This window comes from Macaca mulatta, chromosome 11 (assembly GCF_049350105.2).
Source record: "Macaca mulatta isolate MMU2019108-1 chromosome 11, T2T-MMU8v2.0, whole genome shotgun sequence".
NCBI classification, from domain to species: Eukaryota; Metazoa; Chordata; class Mammalia; order Primates; family Cercopithecidae; genus Macaca; species Macaca mulatta.
This window is the reverse complement of record NC_133416.1, coordinates 28467866-28490867: the sequence shown is the minus strand read 5'-3', so window position 1 is coordinate 28490867 and position 23002 is coordinate 28467866. Positions and strand designations below refer to the sequence as shown.

Here is a 23002-nt window from a genome sequence, read left to right as displayed (position 1 = left end):
ATGATCAAGTATATTAAGATGATACACTACCATCATCTTAAAGAAATATTTTGCTTAGCTGTTTGATACCACTTATACTTAATCAAATGACTACTATTTCTTTAAAATACGAATAAAGGCTACTTTCCAAAATATCTGCTATATTCAGCGGCCATATTAATTTGTCATAAAGGTAATATGTGTATGATATCCTACTGAGAACTACAAAGAATGATAAGTAAGTCATAGTCCTTGCTTTCAAGAAGTTTACTATCTAGGAGTAGGATAATTAGACCAGCATAAAAAATAGGTATATACAATGTGACAATCATTATAATAAAAGTACAGTAAAGTGAAAAGCAACTGAATCCATTTGAGAGGACCTGGAAGAGGTGACATTGGAAGTCTCACTAAATTTCAGGTACAGATGAAGGAGCTAGGCATTTCTGTAGATGACAGCACATTCTTTATTCTTTCCTTCTTCTCTGACTATTCTTTCTTGGTCTCAGTCTTGGACATACATCTTTCATCCAATGTGTAAAATTCAGTATTCCCCAGGATTCCACCCTCAACCTACTTCTCTTCTAATCTCCATATCCTGAAATAGCTCACTCATATCACATATTCCATTCACTCCAGATATAAATCTCTAGCCCTGATCTTTCCCAAGATTCAGACTTAAATCCAGCTTCCTCTGAGATGCCTCTTCCACCCATGGCACATCACAAACTTGTCACAGTGAAATTTGTCTCATATCCTCCTCCCATATTCCTTATTCTCATTGGAGATACTACTCTCTGTCCAGTCACCCAAGCCAAACTCTGAGTGTCCCACACAATAAATTGGTCACCAATCCTACAGAACCTACCTCTAAAATACTTCCACAGATCTCCCTATCATTCTCCATTTTCACTGTTACTGTCCTACAATCTTTCTTCTTGAAAATGGCCATATCGTCCCAACTGGTGTCCCATCTCCAGTATTACTCCCCTTCAATATACTATCAATAGTGTCATCCGAATACATTTTCTACAATGCAAAACTGGTACTGCTTAAAACCCTTTCCTGCCACCTAGACAAATCCAACATTTCTTGTTAAGTCATACGAAGTCCCTGTGGTAAGACACCTTCTTACCTTTCATTTTAGGCTCCAAAGTAAACAAATCACCTGCAGTTCCTTTAATACCTGTGTATTCTTTTTCACAACCTCCAACATCCTCTGCCTGAAAATCCACCTGCTCCTTTTTACCAGGCTTTTGCTTTCCTACTTTCTCTTCAAGGTTGTGCCCGATAGTCATTCCTCTGGAGAGCCTGCTAAGGTGCTTTTCCTATGGGTGCCTGTGACTCCCCATATGAGTCCCTTTTATAGCCTTCATTATACTGCTGTGTAATCATTGCTTTACTCATCTTCTCTCCCATAGACTGTGCATATCCTGAGCAAGACATCATGTTTTCATTCATTTTTCAAACATATGTTCACAGAGTGTTTACTGGATGAAAATGATACACTAGGTCCCTGACTTCCTGAAGTTTATATGTTAATGGTATATGTCTGGTAAGAGGGTATAAAGACAAAAACAAATTATTAAGACAATTTCATATTCTCACAGAAGCTATTAAGAAAATAAAGCACAGAGTAAAAAGTGACTAGGTGGTGGTGGTGCCTTTTTGAGGAGATTCTGGAAATCCAAATGATGAGTAACCAGCTTTGTGAGGATCTTGAGGAGAAAGTTGTAGGGTCTTGCAGGTTACTGTATTAGTTTTCTGTGGCTATGCTAACAAATTACAACAAATTTACCAGCTTAAACAACACAAATGTATTATCTAAGAGTTCTTTGAGATAGAAGTCTTCCATGGGTCTCATTGGGCTAAACTCAAGATGTTCGCAGGGCAGCACTCCTTTTTGGAGACTCTGGGGAAGAATTCATTTCCTTACATTTTCCAGCTTCTGGAGGCACCCGTAGTCCTTGGGTTTTGCCTCTCTTCCTCCATCCTCAAACACAGCAGTGCTGCATCTACCTGGCTCTTCCATCGCTACCTCTCCCTCTAATTCTCTTCTGCCCCCTGCTTCCACTTGTAAACATCCTTTTGACTACATTGTGCCCACCTGGATAATCCTGGATAATCTCTCCTTTCCAAGGTCCTTAATGTAGTCACATTTACAAAGTTCCCTGTGCCATGTAAGGTAATATATTCACAGGTTCCAGGGATTAGGACATGGACATTTATGGAGGCCCATTATTCTGCCTACTACAGATTGGACTTTGATCTAACTGAAGTACATTAACCAGTGGAGAGATTTTAAGCAAAAAAGTGACATGAGCTGCTTTATATTTTAAGAGTTCCTTCTTCATACCATGTGAAAGATCTGTGTAACGAAAAAGGGAAAGCAGGAAGAACAAATATGAGTGTATTCATTCGTTCTCGCATTGCTGTAAAGAACTACCTGAGACTGGGTAATTTATAAAGAAAAGGGGTTTAATTGGTTCACTGTTCTGCAGGCAGTACAAGCTGGGGAGGCCTCAGGAAATTTACAATCATGACAGAAGGTGAAGAGGAAGGAGTAATGTCCTACATGGCCGTAGCAGGAGGAATAGAGTGGAGGGGAAGGTGCTACACAATTTTAAACAACCAGATCTCATGAGAACTCACTCAATATCATGAGAACAGCAAGGGTAAAATCCACTCTCATGATCCAATCACTTCCCCCGCTCCCCAGCCCCTTTTCCAATACTGGGGATTACAATTCGACATGAGATTTGGGTGGGAACCAAATCCAAACCAGGTCGAGTCTCTCAGTAGTCCCAATAAGAGACAGTGACTTTGACTAGGGTGACAGTAGTGAAGATGGTGAGGACTGCCAGATTTGAGAAGTATTTTGGAATAGAAGAAACAGAACTTGCCGATAGGTTCAATGTAGAAAGTTAATAAAAGAAAAGGACCAAGGATGATTCCTAAAATCAGAGCTCAATTAACTGGTTCATGGTAGTGTCACTGACTGAGAATGATGGAGAGTGGAGGAAGACTACATGGGTTTGGAGCAAAACATGGACATTAAGGTGTACCAGGCTAGAATGGTCATGATTTCATGCAGTCATTTCTAAAAACAACTATATTTCATGAAATAACTATATGAAATCCAAACGGAGTTATCAGGTAGGAAGTTGAATTTATGAGACTGGAGCTTGCAGTAGAAAAGCAGAGATGGAAACATAAATTTGGGATTATCATCATAAAGATGATATTGAAACCACGAGCCTGGATGAGCTCATCCAGGGAGGAAAAGTAGACAAGAGAGGAGGGCAAGAGCATATCCAGGAAAACTCAAATCTTGACAGGACTTATTCATATTTATAGCCCTAGCACCTAGTGCTGGCAAAGAGTGTCTGCTTCATAAATTGCTGATAAACACAGGACCAACATTCTGGGACTCCATACTATTAGGAATTAAGTTATAAAAATTTACCACTAAATAAATTACAGTAAAAACAAAGGTAATAAACACCCAAAGCCCATCAGTTCCTAGTCGTTTTACGACATTTATTATTATTTTACTGTTTACCACATTTTACTATTATCTTACCATTTACCACATTTTACTATTTGCTCTTGAGATTAGTTATTACATCTATTATATTGTCCTAACTCCACTGTCCGTGATGTCACATTAGTAATGGTGTGAGTATTTACACCATGGAAATTGGCAAGTGCCACAAGTTTATTATTTTGCCAATTGTTGGACTCAAAAAAGAGATAGAGAAAATGTTAATCAGACAGATTCCATTTAAAGTGTCACATTTATAGTTATCACATTGTGAATAGCACACAAAAATGGGGAAATATTTTTCCAGTATGTGAAAATTATTACCTGATTTAGTGAAAACGTTGCTCATATCAATGATGAATAAATGAGGTTCTAACAAATGTCTTCATTGTTTGGCTTTCACCTTAATCATTAACATAAAGGAAAATTTCCGTCAACATTAATGTCAGAATTACACTTGCGAATTAATCACACTCTTAGGTTGGCAAGAGATAGAAGAATTTAGCAAAAATCAATAAAAGCATTCAGTGAAAATCAATTGGTTATATGGCATTCAGAGGAGTAACATATATTTTATTCTTATGTGTAAGTGTGTGTTTTGCTACACAACATTTATAATAACATGGCATATAATAAACCATACACACACATGCTCTTAGGCACACACCTACATTTTTCATAAAGAACCAGTTAAACATTTACCAGCACACCACCGCTTACATCTAAACCTAATTAATTGCTATATGGTATCATATGCAGAATTAAAATTATTATATTACTATTTGTTTTTGGAAGTAGCTAAAATATTCATAGCAAATTCATGATCACTGTTTTAAGATATTGATAAGTTATGTCATTTGAGTTCCAGTAAAATTAAAATGGGTTATAGTTTATCTTTATTAGCCTGAATTTATGCTCCATCATTGATTTTTTTTTTCTTCCTACACAGATTCTGAGCACCATAGACAACTTAAAAAAGAACAGGTTAAAAAAATGTCTTGGCTTTTGTCAAAGAATTATTTATGGATCGATCAGTATGTGGGCCTGATTAAAGCATCCAGGCTTTCCTTGTGCAATGTGATAGTCACTAACATGTGGCTATTTAAAATTACATTTAAATTAGTTAAAATTAAATAAAAATTTAAAATTCAGTACCTTAGTTAAACGAAGCAATTTTAACTGCTCAATAACCACATGTGGCTAACAGCTACCACATTGGACAGGCCGGATTATAGAATATTTCTATCATTGCAGAAAGTTCTGTTGGATAGCCCCTATCTAGAAAATGCCTTGCACATAGAAGATACTCTACTACTGTTAACTCAGTGATCAAATTTCACCCTATTTTGGAAAGCTGAAAAGTTTAATAAAATCAAAAATTTCTTTTTCAGGAGAAAATAAACCACCAAAATGATGGCGTATTTGGATATCTTTAGATACAGTTGGCCCTCTGTATCTACAGGTTCTACATCCACAGATTCACCAATCGTGGATCAAAAATATTTGAATCAAAATAAATAAATGACAATACAAACTTTAAATTTCAGTGTTTATATAGTGTTTATGTCATATTAGGTACTATAAGTAATCTAGAGATGATTTCAAATATACGGGAGGATGTGCATAGGTTATAAGCAAATGCTATGCCTTATTTACATGGAACTAGAACATCCACAGATTTTAGTATCATGGGGTGGGGGGAGGTCCTGGAACCAATCCCCTGTGGATACTGAGGAATAACTGTTAATATTCAGTGTAGTAGACTGGGTGCGGTGACTCATGCCTATAATCCCAGCACTTTGGGAGGCTGAGGTGGGTAGATCACTTGAGGACAGGAGTTCGAGACCAGTCTCGCCAACAGGGTGAAACCCGTCTCTACTAAAATACAAAAAAATTAGCCGGGCATGGTGATGGGCCCCTGTAATCCCAGCTACTCGGGAAGCTGAGGCAGGAGAATCACTTGAAAACAAGAGGTGGGAGTTGCAATGAGCCAAGATTGTACCACTGTACTCCAGCCTGGGCAACAGAGCAAGACTCCATCTCAAATATATATACATAATATATATAACATATATTATATATATACACACATATATATGTATGCATACATATATATTCAAGGTAGTGACATATTTATTGGACATCTTCTATGTGACAGAAATACTAGTCACCTCACAACAGGCATATAAGATCCTCATTCTATAAATGAGGACACTGAGGTTTAGGGAAGTTCAAAACCTTGCCTCTCCCAACTAGGCAAACAGGTATTTGTAAAGCTTAACCTTATGCTCACAGTTTCAGACCCCAAAGCCATGCTCTTTCTGGCATCATGAAGCCTCACTTCTCTAAACATTACTTAACCTGTGCTGCAGTTTTTTCCTTTTTGGAATGGCGTTAACACACTATCTATATCAAAGCGTTGTTGAGCAATTAAATGAGTTAAGACTTGCAAAACACTAAAAGAGAGCATGGCACAGAGTAACTGCCATAAAAAAGTCTTGCTATTATTAAATGTAGAATGGCTGAGATAAAGAAGAAATAAGTCAAGATACCTCCCATGGCCAGCTAACAAAGTTTGAAACTTAATTCACCCATGTCATTCATTTAAGACCTGAACAAAGCTTTAACTTACGACAAAGCACGGGCTAACAGGATTTCCCCCAATTTGTGCACAAATATAGAACTATGTGACCTCTCAGAGGAGCTGTCTAAATAGCATGATTTAAAAGGATAAGGTTGTGACCAGTACTGCCTATTTCCAAGTAGCACATGAAGTACCGTGGACTCTTAACTACGTCTCATTAATGGAAAATCATGTTGACAGGTCTGGCCTTCTTTTTTATTGTTATTCACCTATTACTAGAGGAAAGGGCAATGGAAAGCAATAGGTTTACCTCTTGAACTTAAAATGTTACTCAATTCATCAATTATTTTCATATACCCATATTTTCTATGACACTCATAATTTTAACCAAGCAGCTCAAATGGAAAAAATAATAGCTACCATTTATTGCTCATCTACTAGGATGTGGGTGTTCTCTGTGTATTGTCACGGACACGCAATAAACAGTCAGAGGGAGGTACTGCTATTTCTCTGTAGTTACATTTGAGAAAACCGACTCCTTCATAATTTGTCCAAGGTCACACAGCTACTCAGGGGAAAACAGCATTTAAACTCAGGTCCTCTTGATCTTAAAGCCTAAGTCCATACCAACTCTGCCACCACATGTAGCAACATGAAACACACTCATCTCTTGATATCTGCGGGGTATTGATTCCAGGATCTCCGGTGGATACCAAAATTCTTGGGTGCTCAAGTCCCTGATATAAAATGGCATAGTCTTTTATATATAGCCTACACACATCATCCCATACACTTTAAAGCATCTCTAGATTACTTATAACACCTAATACAATGTAAATGCTAAATAAATAGTTAAACTGTATTGTTTAGAGAATAATGACAAGGGAAAAATGTCTGTACATGTTCAATACAGACACAATTTATTTCCAAATATTTCTATTCCAAGGTTGGTTGAATCCATGGATGGGAGCCCACAGATAGGGAGGGTGGACTGTAATATGAAACAAGGACTGAAATATGTGATGTGTCTATTTCATTACCTTTGGTATGTCTGAAGCAGAATTTCTAAAACAGAATAAAAAGCCTGGGTTCCAGAAAAATCAGTAGTCCCATTATCCAATAACAAAATTGACTCAGAATTGTATCTCAGCGGGATCACCACTGGCAATGCAGGAATGTTGAGCAGGTGTGAACTCAGACCCAGGCCTGCTGATGGCTTGTGGTCACCGGGGCTATGTTTGGCAAGCGTAGTTTGATTTTTGCAAGAAACCCTTGACCAGAAAAATCAAAACTTTCTTTCTGAATACATAATTAGAGAAATGAGAGCTATGTGTTTTTGCAAGTACGAGTGCCAGGAGCAAATGCAAAGTTGTTTTGAGGGTGAGGGTTGATGCGTTTCTGACCCTATTTCCAGCCTATCAAGGGCATGACTGACTGACCACCTCCAGGAGAATTCCTCCACATTCGTAGTGCATCCTCCAGACCTGGTCACTGCCTCCCGCATCTTGCCCCAGCTCTCTTTTGTCTGTACTGACCCCTCGCTCCTTGCCTCCTCTGTGCCTACCAGCTTGGCATTCTGATGGATTGGCTTCGCTGGCTCTCAATCCTCCCACTTTGTTCCGGAGTCTGAGGCTTGACTCCTACATCTTGGCACAGTGCTTGCTTCTTTCTGCACTCCTGGTAACCAAGCTCTTTGGCTCTGCCCCAGGACCCCCTCCTGTGATCCACTCAGCCCAGCAAACCTGTAAACACAGCTTGCCAGGCCAAACTCTGTGCCCCCTCCCCACTTCTGGCCTCTGAGAGCCATGCCCTGGATGTTACCTCACCAACCCACGGTCTCTGGAGCACCTGTGGAATTCGACTGGACTGGCTCCAGCTTTTACAGTCTCTCTGATTTGCTAATGTACACTGTGAAAGGAAGTAAAAGTTCTGCAAGTGAGAAACTCAACTTACCAAGGCTGCTAGGGAGCAGAGCTTACTGCCTTCTGGGCACAGAACACATCCATCCTGGTACAATGACAAACAGCAATTCCACAGCCACAGGTCCTACCCCATGACAGAACTTCCCACTACTTCACTAAAGACTGTGCCAGACTACTGGGTTTCCTGCAACATCAGGAGCATTTTATGATCCTTCATGGTACCTACTTTCTAATCTCCATGTGCCTGGTAAAGCCAAGAAGTAAATATGCAGTACTCCAAGTATAGTGAGGGTGTCCCTGCCCGTAAAAGCCACACCAATATAGGAAAGTCCTGGTGGGGGATGGGAGGGTGGGAACCAACATTCTATTCCTCACCCTCAACAGGTACAAGGACACTTCAAATGTTATGTGGCTTGGTTATGACTTGTCATTCAAGTGTTTTCCTGGAACAAGCCAACTTTGGTGTATAGATGATTTGGTGGAGCACATTTAGGAATCATTCAGAAAAGAGTTGTGTGTCTGTTCTGTGCTCAACACTGTCCTAGACATTGGGGATACAGCAGTAAACAATTCAGGTGTCTGTCTTCACGGAGCTTACAAACTAGTGTGGAAGACAGACACTGAAAAGTCATATGAGTCTTTCAGGCAGTAGAAGTTATGAAAGAGAATTACAGGCACAAAGGGAGCTGACAAAAGGAGACAAATCTGGTCTAGGAACTCAGAGAAGGCTTCTTGGAGAAAGTGATGTTTCAGATGACACCTGAAGGTTGAGTAGGAAGAAGAGAAGGGAAAGGCATTGGGGAAGTGGGCACAAAACATTCTAATCAATCAAAACAGTATGAGTGAAGGACCTGAGACAGCAAGAGCAGGGTACATTAAAAAATATTTTTTGAAAAAAAGCCGGTATGCTGGATTCTAGAAAGGCGGGCAGAGAAATGAGCGATGAGACTGAGATGTAGGTAAGAACTAAATCATATTCAGGCCACTGAAGAGTTTCAAGTTTGATTTTAACTTAATGGAAATAGGAAGCTATTAAAGGGTTTAGATCAAGAGAATGACATGAACAGAAAAATTGCTCTGGCTATGACTTAGTGATTGAATTCAGTGTGGTGGAGGGAGAGAGAAGGCATATACGGTGGATACAGGTGTGAGATATGCCAACTCAGCACCAGCTGCACTGCCTTCTCCACTCTGTCCTCATTACATAATAGAAACCTGGAATCACATTTTTCCGGAATCCCTTCCCCACCTCTTTCTAACTTAGATTCTGCCTTTGAGAGGCCCCTGTGCAAGATGTGGAAAGTGATGGAGACACACCGTATTTCTCCCCTGGCAGCTGTGTGCAGATGTGAGGTTTACGGGAGCTTCTGGACAAGCTCCTGCAAGTCAGCCTCTTCCACATGGCAAGCAGCTGAGCTCAATGGGATTTAGGTTTCCCTGAACCAATTGATTGTCAAGATTTCCTGGAAGTCAATAACAGTTTTTCCCAAAACTGATAATCCTAGCCTTTCTAAAGTTTATGATTATGCCTTTAATCTCCTCTGTCAAATTCCTCCTACTTGAAATATCTAGGGTGGTTTTCATCTTCCTTACTAGACCCCAACTGTTAAAAGCAGGGAAGAAGCTCTTGCAACATTTGGGGTGAGAGATCGTGGGGGCCTGGTCTGGAGTGTGGGCAGTTAGGATGAAAGGGGGATGGATTTATAGATATTTAAGAGGTGGAATCTTCAGATATTGTTATTAATTGGATGGGGGAAGTGAGGGAATGAAGGGGTTAAGAATCATCACTGCATTCTTCGTTTAAAGGTCAGGCAGTCTTGCTAAATTTGCCATCCAGTCCCTGCACCTGAAAGTGATGTAGACATTAAGTTGGCCAAATTCGCCAGCCCTGTCAGGTCCCTTTCCAGGTTGAACTGCTGAGGTCAAAGAACTGAGGGAGTCAAATATATGATGATGAGTAAGTTGTCCTTTGCAGGATGTGAAAATCTATGTGTCAAAGGTTATGGGTCATTGTAATGAGTTATCCTCTTGTATGAAACCATTCGTGCCTTCTCTAGAGCAAAGGAAATTAGCTAAGTCTAACCCTATCCAATCTCCCCCTAAAAGAAACCTGCTAGGGCAATGACCAAGCAACTGTGGTCAGGGCGAGGGCTGAGGGGCTGGGGATGAGAAGGAGCTTCCTAACAGAGACTACAGAGGATGTGGAACACCAAGAAGTAGACCAAATTACAATCCAGAGCAATATTAGCTTCAAACACCAAAGAGAGAAAGTTTAAACACTAAGCCATAAGAAGATCCTACTTGTCAAGGGAGGTGGCAGAATCCCAGGGGAAGGTGGAGAGCAGAACAGGAGCACAGACAGTGAAATTATATATGCTTGGAAGGTGTGGATGTTGAACAGTCATCCTCACCATCAGGGAACTAGGGCAAATTGGGGAGGTAAATATAATGAAGGTCTAGATGGCTCAGGAAAGCAGGGAAGAAAGCATTTTCTCTGCCAGTGGTCTTTACAGGACAAGCTTTACCCACAGACCAAGGCCATTGACTACATATTCTGGAACGATTTCTAAAGTGCAATACCAAAGAAGTAGAGCTGTTTAAGTGTATCTCAAATGTACCAAAAAGGAGGCTTTTTTGGAACATAAAATAGCTTTAGGATAATTATTTCACTTTCTTAGTGATATTTTCTCTTAAGAGAAATTTAATCCATTAAATTGTAAACTCATTGAAGACAACGTTCACTATTGAATCCCTAAAACCCATCACAGTGCATAGCTCATATAAGCACAGTAAATACTCATTCAATGGATGAGGATTGGATAGGAGATCCCAAGATGCTAGACACGGGGCAGCTTTATTCAGTGAGCTAACCACACACCCTTACCCTTGTGTCTGTCTTTGGGAAATACGTGCAGAATTCCCATTCAAACATCAGAAATTCGAAGTCAACTAGAATGGGGTTAAGAATTTCCCCTCCCACCATCTTCCTCATCTCTCAACAACTCCTCTAAACACCAACCCTCCGGCAGGGGCTCCCATGACCTGAAGTAGAGGTTTCACCAAGGGAGGTGAAATGCTTGGATAGGAGATCCTCTCAGGGGCTGAGGGGAGAAGGTAACTGTTAAAACTCAAGACTCTTGCCAGTGACAACACCCAGGAGCACATATAGGTCCCTATTGCCTGGCTTTGCCATTACTACATGACAACAGACAAGTTACCTAAGGTCTCTGAGCCTGAGTTTGTTCATCTGTAGAGTTGATGGTGCCTAGTTTAAAGGATTGAGAGAACTGGACATTGTATATAAGACACCTGCCTTAATACCTGTCCATAGTAAAATGCTCCAAAGATACATTCCCTTCCAGCATTCACCTCCCAATCCCAGCCTTAGAAATTAGTCCCTCTTCTCCCATTGCACTGCACTTACTTACCTCTTCTTTCCTCCCTCATCTATTCCAGAACCCAACTGGATAGCATAGCTCTCCCACAATCTTCTGACCCTAAAGCAATTGTATAAATGTGGCTAGAAGTGAATGAAGTGCAAAATCCTAGCTGTATTCAAGGAATTATCAGAGAGTGCCTTTCTCCTGGAAGTTGCTCTCTTCAAGCCAACTGCTAGAGGCAGAACACACAGCTGCAGGGACAGGACAACCAGAGGACAGGTCTGCTACATAAAAAGACAGACAATCATTTCCAAGAAAACATGCAGCTGAAATTTGCATTCTACAGGAAGAAGAGCAAACTCTATTAAATTTCCTCCCTAAGCAGATGTCTACAATTATTAGAACTTAAAAATACAGATGTTAAGGACCATGTGCTTAAGGAGTTAGTTAAGTTTGTGCAATTGCAGATAGGAGGATTGACATTTTTCTGAAATTGGAATTAAATACCCTAATACAATAAAATGATGCTGCCAACTCATGGCATAATAGAGGGGAACAGACTCACTGATGAAAAAAGAAGAGGACATGGACAAATCATTTCCTTCTAGTCACATCACGGCCGATATGGCTAGTGCCAACCCAGTATCTAGTCTACACTTCCCCTTTACTAAAAAAACCCCTATATTGCTGTGTAGTCTCAGCTAGAAAACTACATTTCTAACCCCTTGCAATGGGATTGGACAATGAGATGGGTGGAGCTTGGAAAAAAAAAAAAAAAAGCTCCTTAAAGGGACCTTGCTCAACTGGCAGGCACCCTTTCATCCTTCCCTGCAGGAGTTCCGGCAGCCATCTTCTGACCATGGGGTGATCTTGCAGATGGACGCTGGTGGAAAGTGGAAAAGCAGAAGTCTGGGACACTGATGGCACTTTTACCACTTCACATTACTCCTGGACTGCTTACCTTCCTTTTATGTGACCAAAAAATAACTTCCTAATTTAAGTTGCTGTTATTTTGGCTAAAATGCAGATCTTAACTAATATACACATCCTAGATTTCAATCAGTTTCCTTACTAATGGTGATTATAAGTTAACACCAGAACCATAGCACTTTTTGGGTAATTGTTATATACGATTTATTGCTTTAACTGTGAAATAAAAAGTTTTATACCAATAGTTTTGATTGTAAGTCTAGATTTAACCCTCCTAAGCTAGTTTTCTGTTGTTGTTGCTTTTTTAAAGTAGGAGTACCTTTAAAGTCGGAAGAAGTATCTATTACCGACAGCTCTCTGCACCAGGTGGACACCATCTGACAATTGATGTAAGGACCCTATGGAGCCCATAGTGGGGGGGTGAGAGAAGTGGACGTTTAGTGTATCTTATTTCTATTTGAATGTGACTCATATTTTATAAGCATGTTTCTCTTGGAAGATTTTTCCAAGAATTTTCATCAGCAGTAACAAGGGAAACATGCCCCTCTTCAGCAGACTTCCACCATCCAACTAGTCCAGGAGAATCCAGAGAAATGGTGGAGAACACTTTGTGAAAATCCTTACGGGGTTGTCATCTTCTCCTCATGCTACTTTTCTGGTTTCATTATGGATCTACCTCAATCAGTGTGAGAAGCACATGGGCACCATGAGGGACCAGGCAGACACTTAGGGGCAGAAGGGCCAGGGAATCCTATTGTGGTCTTTGGGCTTGGCTCTCTCCTAGTTGTCTTTTGTATGTTAAGAACTCCAGGAATGTTGAGCACACATGAAATTCAGAACAGCCTGCATAAATGGTTTTGATAGCCACATAAATATGAAAATACAAATGATTTCAGCAGGAATAAAATTTATTTCTAATACTCAATATTATCTGCTCCTTGAAGCTATGCAAAGACTAATAAGTGCATAAACTTCTTGAGCAGTGTTACATAAATATAAAACATGATTCATAGATATGTTTATGGCCACAGACACATTAATTGATAGTCTACAGAAAGACTTACGTTCCTTTACAAATTAAAAGGGGACACGTGTGCTGTTTCTGCTCATTTGCTGAGTATGCAACTGGAAAACCCAATCTTCTATTCTGGGATTTAAAATCTGGTACTTTCAGCAAATAACATCATCAATATTTTAAAGTCATACTGGCTTCTGGTAAGTAGCAGAGGAATTGCCGTCCCTCCTTAAATCCTTCTCTGAGGCACCCTTCTCTCTGTGATGCCCCACAACATTAACTCTTCTCCTTTGAGAGCAGGTGTGCATGCCAAGAGCAGAAATTCCTAGGGAAGCTTTTGTAAGTCCAGATCCCACCCTGCCGTCCCCTCCAGGCCTTGATTTTAGCATCAACCCAAAACTTTTTTGGATTTTTGTGGACTCTGCTTAACTTTGATGTAGAATGTCTGTAGATTCTTGTCCACTGTCTAAAACAGAGTTGATCAAGAATGGCTTCTGCCCTTCAGAAGGGCCATTTTCACAGTATCACAGGCAGGAGACTCTACGCCCCTAAGCAGATCTTAGGCCTTTAAGGCCATCAGAGATGTACAGTTAGTTTGGATCAGACTTCGGTTCCTAAAACACCCTGGAGTTAATTATCCAGAAGGGCAGTAGGGCTTGCAGAACCCTAAAGAGGCAGAAAACCCTCTATTCCCCCATGGAAACTTTAATCCTTTCAGGTGAGTTTTGTTTCTGTTGGAAATCCAAGACTTTGCAAACAGGATAAGACCTTCTAAAGTCACAGGTTGAATATAATGAGTGCAGGACTTAGGATACTTAGGCAGGGGGGAGAATTGGCCTTAGTATTTCCTTTCATTAGCGTCTCTATAGGTAATGATTTCCTTACTTAACCAAAGAAAAGCAATGGAAGCGGCTACCCCTCGCCTATTAAAAGGAGAAAGATGGATACCTTTAATTGAAAGCAAAGCATCACAAAATTCTTTAATTATAAGCTCAAATGGGGCTTTGAGCTCATCTTGTATCTTCTTGGCTTTCAGCAGGATAGCATTAAGCTTTCCTAAAAAGATAAGACTCAATCTATTTTAAAACATATCCAAAGACGGCATTCCAGTTTCTGTTCCTTTGTTAGGGTACTTTTTTCCCTTTCTAACCTCACCACAGGTGAACTTTTCCTGTTGCTAACCTGAAGTCTTCACATTAGAGCTTGGCTCAGTTTGCTCAGCAGAGCTGGTGGATAGCTGGTCACCATCAGCCTTTTCTAAACTGTACTTCCATCTGTCCATCTGTACAAAATTATAACAATTAATTAGGATATTTGGATTTAAATCAATAAATTTGAACCCAGATGCCAACTGAATGACTCACTGACATGGCAAAAGACTGCCTCCCTTCTTTTTGTCATAGTTTTTCTTATCTCTGCCATCAGCTCCAATGCTAACATCTCTCCCTTTTCCATCTCTCTTGCAAAACTCCCCACACAAGTTCATTCACACACAGGCACACACAAATGTGCACATTTATACTGGTAAATAGAAAAACATCCCTGAAGCAGCTAGTTAAAACTTACACCTTACCCCTCACTATTCACATTGAGGGGTAAGAGTTCAGGGTCCAGACTCTGGAACCCATTGTCTGGGCCTAAATCCTGGCTCTGGGACCTTGGAAACATTTTGTAATCTCACTTTGTAAGCATTTTCTCATCTGTAGAATGGAAACAATAATAGTACCTACCTTAGAGGGTTGTGGAAATGATTAATGAGTTAATACATAAAAGCTCTTTGAATGCAGTCTGGTACTCTAATACTAAAGACTATATAGTTGTTAGCTATTGTTACACCCTTCTTGCAGCAAAGGGATATTCAGAGGCATCAAACTATGCCCAATATTCCAGAAGCCAAGAGTTTGAGAAAGAACAGGAGTGGGATTCAAGTTTAAGGGAAGTGGGGGTAAGCAAGAAGAGTCGCCAGGGTGAAAGATCAAAGAAAAATAGGGCAAAAAGCAAACAGGAGATTAACAAAACTACAGAGAAAGGGCAAAAGCTGGCATTTAACCGGGAAAAGGTAGACAGAGAACATAAGGGAAAGGAAGATAAAGAAGAAACGAAAATGGGAAACATGAGTAAAAGGTGAGTACGTAAAGGAAAGACAGCAAAGAAGAGGAAAAGGGGGCGGAGAACAACAAAGGAGATCAAAAATGGGAAAAGACGGCATTTGCAGTTCGAGTAGGTATCGCGGGAAAAGGGTATGGAAGTAGGGAAGCTTGCGGCAGAAGGGATGGGGGAAAGAGGAGATTCAAAGAGATAACAGATAAAAGTTTCATTTGTCATTTGCAGCATTTTGTCCCTTTAAATTATGGCGCGCTGCAAGCTTACTTAACTCACCCTTGAGCCTCAAGGCTCCTGATCATGTTCCTTCTATTCCAACTTGCATTTAATCTCTGCCCCAGACTTAGCTTCTAAGGTTTGCCCTGGTCAGATGTCTGCCTTGTGTTTTTAGCCCAACAAGGCCAAAATGCAGTGATCTTGTCTTTATTTCATTTTCCCTAACCAGTCATCCTTTTCAAGTGAAATTTAGCTCTGGAGCAAATGTTTGCATCCCCTTTCTACTCCAAACATTCGGAAATCTAGAAGGGGAACTGGTGTTTTAATTTTTAAATTATTCACCTAACGGCATTCCCATTTTTAGTCAATTAAAAAGAGGTAAAAATGATACAGTACTGCAAGAATAGGTCGCTTTTAGGTCTCCAACGTGCCCTCACCATTAAAGGGTCTTAATTACCTAACCTTTTGGAAATAGGACAGAGGTCGGACGGAGGTTTAAAATAAAGTCGGCATTTTAAAAATACTTTTTAAATTAAGAACCATCGTGATTAAATTGCCTGTTTGGTGCAAAATACGTCCCCCTATTTGAGGAACTCCAGAGACCTTAAAAGGCCCTCTAAACAGATGAACCGAACGGACCGCGAGCGTCTCCTCACGCCGGGGTGATCCTGGGCCGCCGCCGCCGCCCGAGTCACGAAGCCAGACGCAGTGCGCGTCTCCGCCCAGGACTCCGGAGACTGCAGCAGCGCGAGCGGCCGCCGCGGCCTGGGCTGCTCCTGGAGTCGGGGAGGAGACGCGACTCCCGCAGACACGTGACCTCCTCCCAGCCGCCGCTTCCCGCGACCCAGATCCGTCCCCGGAACCCGTGCCCGGCGGGGCGGGCTGGGGGACACGTAGCTGGCGCCCCAGTCCCTGCTGCGCCCTGGTGCGTGTGCCTTCGGCGTTCTCCCCTCGGTTCACTTATCACTGCCAATAATCAGTGTTTCGGAGATCACCCCGGGAAGAATGTAAATATCCCTCTCGGTGCAGGAAAGACCTTGGTTTTATCTCTATGCTTTTATGTGTATCTAGAGAAATATATATATTCCCTCCATCCCACCCCTGGGAGTCCCTCAAGACATGCTTTCCCCTGGACTCGCAGGGCGGCGTGGGCAGTGCGCATCCCCGGGCACCTCCCGGTAACTCTCACTAGCAGTGAGTCAGGCTCCCGGGGTGGCTCTGGGGAAAGGTAACTCGGCTCTTGCTGGCCTGTGCTTCCCAGCGCCGAGCGCCGCGGCTGCAGGGCGAGCGCGCGCGCGCACGGGTTCCCCGAGCAGTGATGTGGCAGCAGCGGCAGGTCGGATCACGTTGCTGGCCCTGTGCTGGTACCCGTTTGAGACAGGATTAAGGAGGGAGGCTTTGGAGGTGCCAGCGGTAGTAAACGTGGGCTCTGCACACTCCGGGCGTCTCTTATCGCGCGGGGGGACGGGGGGATGGGGAAAGCACGTAGCGTCACCGGAGGCTCGGAACGCGGCGGAGTTGAGCGGGCGGGTGATAAATGCTGCATAGCTTTCCTGTGATAGCCCCTCTCGTGCCACCCCCTTCTCCCTCCCCAGCCCCCACTCAACCCCGGCTCGCTCCCCGCCGCGTTCCTCCAGGAGCACACGCGGCTCCAAACGTCGTCATCTGCTGCTGTGATTAGTGGCACCGCAATTCCGGCTGCTGCGGGGAAGTTTAGGTGGCCCAGGAACGCCGTGTCACCGAAAGACACTTGGATTGCGACATTCGGACCCGGTGACAACGTTTTCAAGTGTCTTAAATCCTTCAAGGAGCAGATTGCAAGTTGCTTCTTCTCGAGGCAACCTCTCCGCCCCACTGATCAGTGAGCAAACAAGTCTCCAAAATTTCCTTTGGGACTCAAGTTTACCCACCGCGAATTCTCTTTTTCTTTCCTTTTTATGGTTCAAACCAACAGCACAGTCGGTGGAAAAGCAAAAAGCCACGTTCACATTCCTGCACCGTAATAACGGACGAACCCAGGGAGTCGCATTTCCGAGCCAAGGAAGCTCAGGCTGCCGCGCACCCCCGCACCCCCACTTCCCCCTCCCCCTGCCGACTCCGTCGCCTTTGGGAAGATGAATAGCTTGGCCGAAGTTGTTTTTCCTTTCCGGTGGCCCTGATCAGGTGTCCCCGCCCCCTCCTGCCGTTCGCCTTCTCTCGCCGCCTTCTCCCGACGCCCCCTCCCGGCCCGGCCCCTCCTCCCCCGCCCCCCTCCGGGCTGGACCGCGGATGGTACGTTCCGCACGTGAGCTGGGTGCTGGTCTGGCCGGCGACGCGCGTGCCCTGTGGCCAAACACTGCCTGGAGTGAGAGCAAACTACCAGCGCAGTGGGGCCGGCGCGAGTGTGCGTGTGTGTGCGTGTGTGTGTGCGAGCGCGGTGGAGGGGGGACCAACTGCTTCACACTTTCAACACTGCACTGAAGAGGGAGAGCGAGAGAGAGAGACTGGAGACGCACAGATCCCCCCAAGATCTCCCAAGCCTACCGTCCCACAGATTATTGTACAGAGCCCCAAAAATCGAAACAGAGGAAACGAACAGCAGTTGAACATGGACGAAGGAATTCCTCATTTGCAAGAGAGACAGTTACTGGAACATAGAGATTTTATAGGGTAAGGTGCACGCACCCTTGCGACTATCTGTCTAGGCTTTGGTTTGATTTTTCTCTTCTCCAGAAAGTGGTATGGAGCTGGCGAGGGCAGAGCCCCTCCCCGAATGGGTGCCTGATGCTGATTTCTGTTTTGCAGACTGGATTATTCCTCTTTGTATATGTGTAAACCCAAAAGGAGCATGAAACGAGACGATACCAAGGTAAGTGTAAGTTCTCGATATTCCTCATAACCTGCATGGGTAGTTAATTAGGGCCATTGATTTCACAGCCAAGCTCTGCCTGCAAATATATTCCAGCCCCTGAGCTTCCCCAACTGTGAATTTTAAGTGGCTTGCTGGGTACTCTCAAGGGGATATTAAACATCATACCTGAATTTAAATTGCATTGCAGAACAGTCCAGAGGAAAGAGGTTTCTTGGGTGTAGTTTATCACATAGTATGTTTTATGGTGGTGGGGGGCGGGGAGGGACAGAGGAGGGTAATATCCAATAAATGAATGTTTCGCTTACTGTTTTCTCTTTTCCATGACTCTCATATATTAAGGATACCTACAAATTACCGCACAGATTAATAGAAAAGAAAAGAAGAGACCGAATTAATGAATGCATTGCTCAGCTGAAAGATTTACTGCCTGAACATCTGAAATTGACAGTAAGATGCACGTTTTCATTCTTTGCTGCTCTCCAAGGGCGTTTTAATAGTCTGGTGCGACTCCCAGAAAATATAAGAATAAATGTAAATATAAGTTCCTGATTTACAACTTGTGCTATACCGTACAGAGTTTCCCGCAAACTGAGTCGGTGCTCCCAGCTGAAGGCAAGAAATCATTTATAACCTGTCTTGTGGAAAGCTCAAGAAGTATAAGAATAGTACTTCTTTCAAAGTGTTTGCTTAAATTGCTGTGCTGAATGGACAGCCAATTAAGCCAAATGTGTGTTTTTTAAGTAACCAAGTGCCCCTTTCTTTTTTGCACTACTGCAGACTCTGGGGCATCTGGAGAAAGCCGTAGTCTTGGAATTAACTCTGAAACACCTAAAAGCTTTAACCGCCTTAACCGAGCAACAGCATCAGAAGATAATTGCTTTACAGAATGGTAAGTCAGTTCAGAGAGGCCAACCTACCCTGATGAAGCGGGGCAGCCCACAGGGGAGCAGTGTCAGGACTCCTTCACCTGCACCCCACCTCTTTCGGTGGGCTCATGGGTTCCCTCTCATTTGTTAAATTGCTTCATACTTTCCCTTCATTGGAACGAGCCCATTTCCCGAAGCATCCTAGAGGCTTTCAGCAGAACTCGGAGGAATCAGGTTTTAAAGTGGCGGTTGCACCCGCTCCACTTTGGTTTTCAGCTGGGAGGAGAGCGCCCTCTCCCAGCTCCGCACCTCCGCCACCCCCCTTCTCTCAGCAACCGGTGGATTATATCACTTGAATACTGGGGAAAAACCGAGATCACTTTAGTCGATGCAGGACCCACGTGATAAGCAGATGTTTTAACGTGGGTATGTTTCTTCTTGCCTCCACTCCTCCGTCCCCACCCCCCCATCCCTTCCTCATCCTAGGGGAGCGATCTCTGAAATCGCCCATTCAGTCCGACTTGGATGCGTTCCACTCGGGATTTCAAACATGCGCCAAAGAAGTCTTGCAATACCTCTCCCGGTTTGAGAGCTGGACACCCAGGGAGCCGCGGTGTGTCCAGCTGATCAACCACTTGCACGCCGTGGCCACCCAGTTCTTGCCCACCCCGCAGCTGTTGACTCAACAGGTCCCTCTGAGCAAAGGCACCGGCGCTCCCTCGGCCGCCGGGTCCGCGGCCGCCCCCTGCCTGGAGCGCGCGGGGCAGAAGCTGGAGCCCCTCGCCTACTGCGTGCCGGTCATCCAGCGGACTCAGCCCAGCGCCGAGCTCGCCGCCGAGAACGACACGGACACCGACAGCGGCTACGGCGGTGAAGCCGAGGCCCGGCCGGACCGCGAGAAAGGCAAAGGCGCGGGGGCGAGTCGCGTCACCATCAAGCAGGAGCCTCCCGGGGAGGACTTGCCGGCGCCCAAGAGGATGAAGCTGGATTCCCGCGGCGGCGGCAGCGGCGGCGGCCCGGGGGGCGGCGCGGCGGCGGCGGCAGCTGCGCTCCTGGGGCCCGACCCTGCTGCCGCGGCCGCGCTGCTGAGACCCGACGCCGCCCTGCTCAGCTCGCTGGTGGCGTTCGGCGGAGGCGGGGGCGCGCCCTTCCCGCAGCCCGCGGCCGCCGCGGCCCCCTTCTGCCTGCCCTTCTGCTTCCTCTCGCCTTCTGCAGCCGCCGCCTACGTGCAGCCCTTCCTGGACAAGAGCGGCCTGGAGAAGTATCTGTACCCGGCGGCGGCCGCCGCCCCGTTCCCACTGCTATACCCCGGCATCCCTGCCCCGGCCGCAGCCGCGGCCGCCGCCGCCGCCGCTGCCGCCGCCGCCGCCGCCTTCCCCTGCCTGTCCTCGGTGTTGTCGCCCCCTCCCGAGAAGGCGGGCGCCGCCGCCGCGACCCTCCTGCCGCACGAGGTGGCGCCCCTTGGGGCGCCGCACCCACAACACCCGCACGGCCGCACCCACCTGCCCTTCGCCGGCCCCCGCGAGCCGGGGAACCCGGAGAGCTCTGCTCAGGAAGATCCCTCGCAGCCAGGAAAGGAAGCACCCTGAATCCTTGCGTCTCAAAGGACGGAGGTTCAAGCGGAGTGAGAAGTTAAAACACCCTTAACGTCTTTAAGGGAGGAAGTGTAATAGATGCACGACAGGCATAAACAAGAACAACAAAACAGGTGTTATGTGTACATTTGGAGTTCCTGTTTTGCTCATCCCTCACCACCCCACCCTCCACACACTAACATCCCTTTCTTCCCCCCACCAGCTGTAAAAGATCCTCTGCGAAAGAGATATATATATATATATTTTAATAATCCCCCAAATAAGTTTTGTCCCCTTTTAGGCCATGTTCCATTATCTCTTAAAATTGGAACCTAATTCGAGAGGAAGTCAGAAGGGTCTGTTCTATGGGTAAGCTAGGTGAACCCCGGGGTAGGGGAAGCATGTTAACACCTTTGACGTCTTTGACTGAAGTTGACATGGAACAGCAGATAGTTGTTATGTAGAGGTAGTTCTCAAAGCTGCCCTGCCTGTTTTAGGAGACTTTCCACAAACAGATTGAGGATCTTTTAGAATTGAATTTACTCTTCAGTATTTTCTAATGTTCAGCTTTCTAAAAGGCATCTATTTTTCAAAGAAGTGAGGATGCAGTTGCTCACGTTGCAACTTATTCTGAAGTGGTTTAAATGGTATCTCTTAGTAACTTGCACTTGTTAAAGAAACACGGAGCTGGGCCATCGTCAGAACTAAGTCAGGGAAGGTGATGGATGAGAAGGCCAGAATCATTCCTAGTACATTTGCTAACACTTTATTGAGAAATTGACCATGAATCAATGGACTCACCTTAATTTCTTTATCTATCTATACAAATTTCTGTTTATCCATAGATAGGTATCTATACATACACATCTCGAGTGCATCTATTCCCACTCTCATTAATCCATCGTGTTCCTAAATTTTTGTAATCTTACTGTAAAAAAGTGCACTGAACTTAAAAACAAAACAAAACAAAAGTCCAAACTGATATATCCTATATTCTGCTAAACGACAAAAGTGAACGAAAGCATTTAACTGGTCAATTTTGATTGGAAATGCTGTAAAGATATGGAATGAAGTCCTGTGAGGCCTTCCTATCTCCAAGTCTATGTATTTTCTGGAGACCAAACCAGATACCAGATAATCACAAAGAAAGCTTTTTTAATAAGGCTTAAACCAAGACCTTGTCTAGATATTTTTAGTTTGTTGCCAAGGTAGCACTGTGAGAAATCTCACTTGGATGTTATGTAAGGGGTGAGACACAACAGTCTGACTATGAGTGAGGAAAATATCTGGGTCTTTTCGTCAGTTTGGTGCATTTGCTGCTGCTGTTGCTACTGTTTGCCTCAAACGCTGTGTTTAAACAACGTTAAACTCTTAGCCTACAAGGTGGCTCTTATGTACATAGTTGTTAATACATCCAATTAATGATGTCTGACATGCTATTTTTGTAGGGAGAAAATATGTGCTAATGATATTTTGAGTTAAAATATCTTTTGGGGAGGATTTGCTGAAAAGTTGCACTTTTGTTACAACGCTTATGCTTGGTACAAGCTTATGCTGTCTTAAATTATTTTAAAAAAATAAATACTGTCTGCAAGAAACCAGCTGGTTTAGAAAAGTTTAGTATGTGAAGATAAACTAGAAATTATCTTTATATTCTAGTATTTTCAGCACTCCATAAATTCTATTACCTAAATATTGCCACACTATTTTGTGATTTAAAAATTCTTACTAAGGAATAAAAACTTTAATATACAGTATGATATTGTCTAATAATTAAAAAAGACAATGGATGCTCAATTAGGTTTGAGATATCTATGACTGTAGGGATACAAATCACTGAGGTTCTCAGATATACAGCTTTTTTTGTCATTGGCTTGATGTCACACATTTCCAATCTCTTGCAAGCCTCCAGGCTCTGGCTGTGTCTACTTGCTTGTTTCCAATGTATCTTAATGAAAAGTGCAAAAGAAAAACCTACCAATTAACTTGTGTGATTTGTTTATGTTAGACCCAATTTTCTATTGTTTTAATGATTGAC

General features: G+C 43.6%; 2 protein-coding genes across 2 annotated transcripts in view; one reads left to right on the top strand and one right to left on the bottom strand.

Annotated features, from left to right (window-relative positions):
- Positions 1-21026, bottom strand: part of SSPN (sarcospan) — a 112740-nt gene extending 91714 nt beyond the window's left edge. Inside the window, exon 1 of the mRNA XM_028828917.2 lies at positions 20893-21026. The gene's annotated coding sequence lies outside the window, so the exon portion shown is untranslated. The remainder of the gene's footprint in view (positions 1-20892) is intronic.
- On the top strand, positions 18004-22721 carry BHLHE41 (basic helix-loop-helix family member e41). Its single transcript, XM_015151321.3, has 5 exons — positions 18004-18322; positions 18458-18521; positions 18864-18971; positions 19302-19413; positions 19877-22721. The coding sequence occupies exons 1-5, from the start codon at positions 18261-18263 to the stop codon at positions 20977-20979; spliced, it is 1449 nt and encodes a 482-aa protein (XP_015006807.2). The 5' UTR covers positions 18004-18260; the 3' UTR covers positions 20980-22721.
- The last annotated feature ends 281 nt before the right edge of the window (positions 22722-23002 follow it).

Coding starts and splice junctions, on each gene's coding strand:
- BHLHE41 (XM_015151321.3), top strand. CDS start 18,261: ATGGACGAAGGAATTCCTCATTTGCAAGAGAGACAGTTACTGGAACAT. Junction 18,323..18,457: donor GAACATAGAGATTTTATAGG/GTAAGGTGCACG, acceptor TCTGTTTTGCAG/ACTGGATTATTCCTCTTTGT. Junction 19,414..19,876: donor GATAATTGCTTTACAGAATG/GTAAGTCAGTTC, acceptor TCCTCATCCTAG/GGGAGCGATCTCTGAAATCG.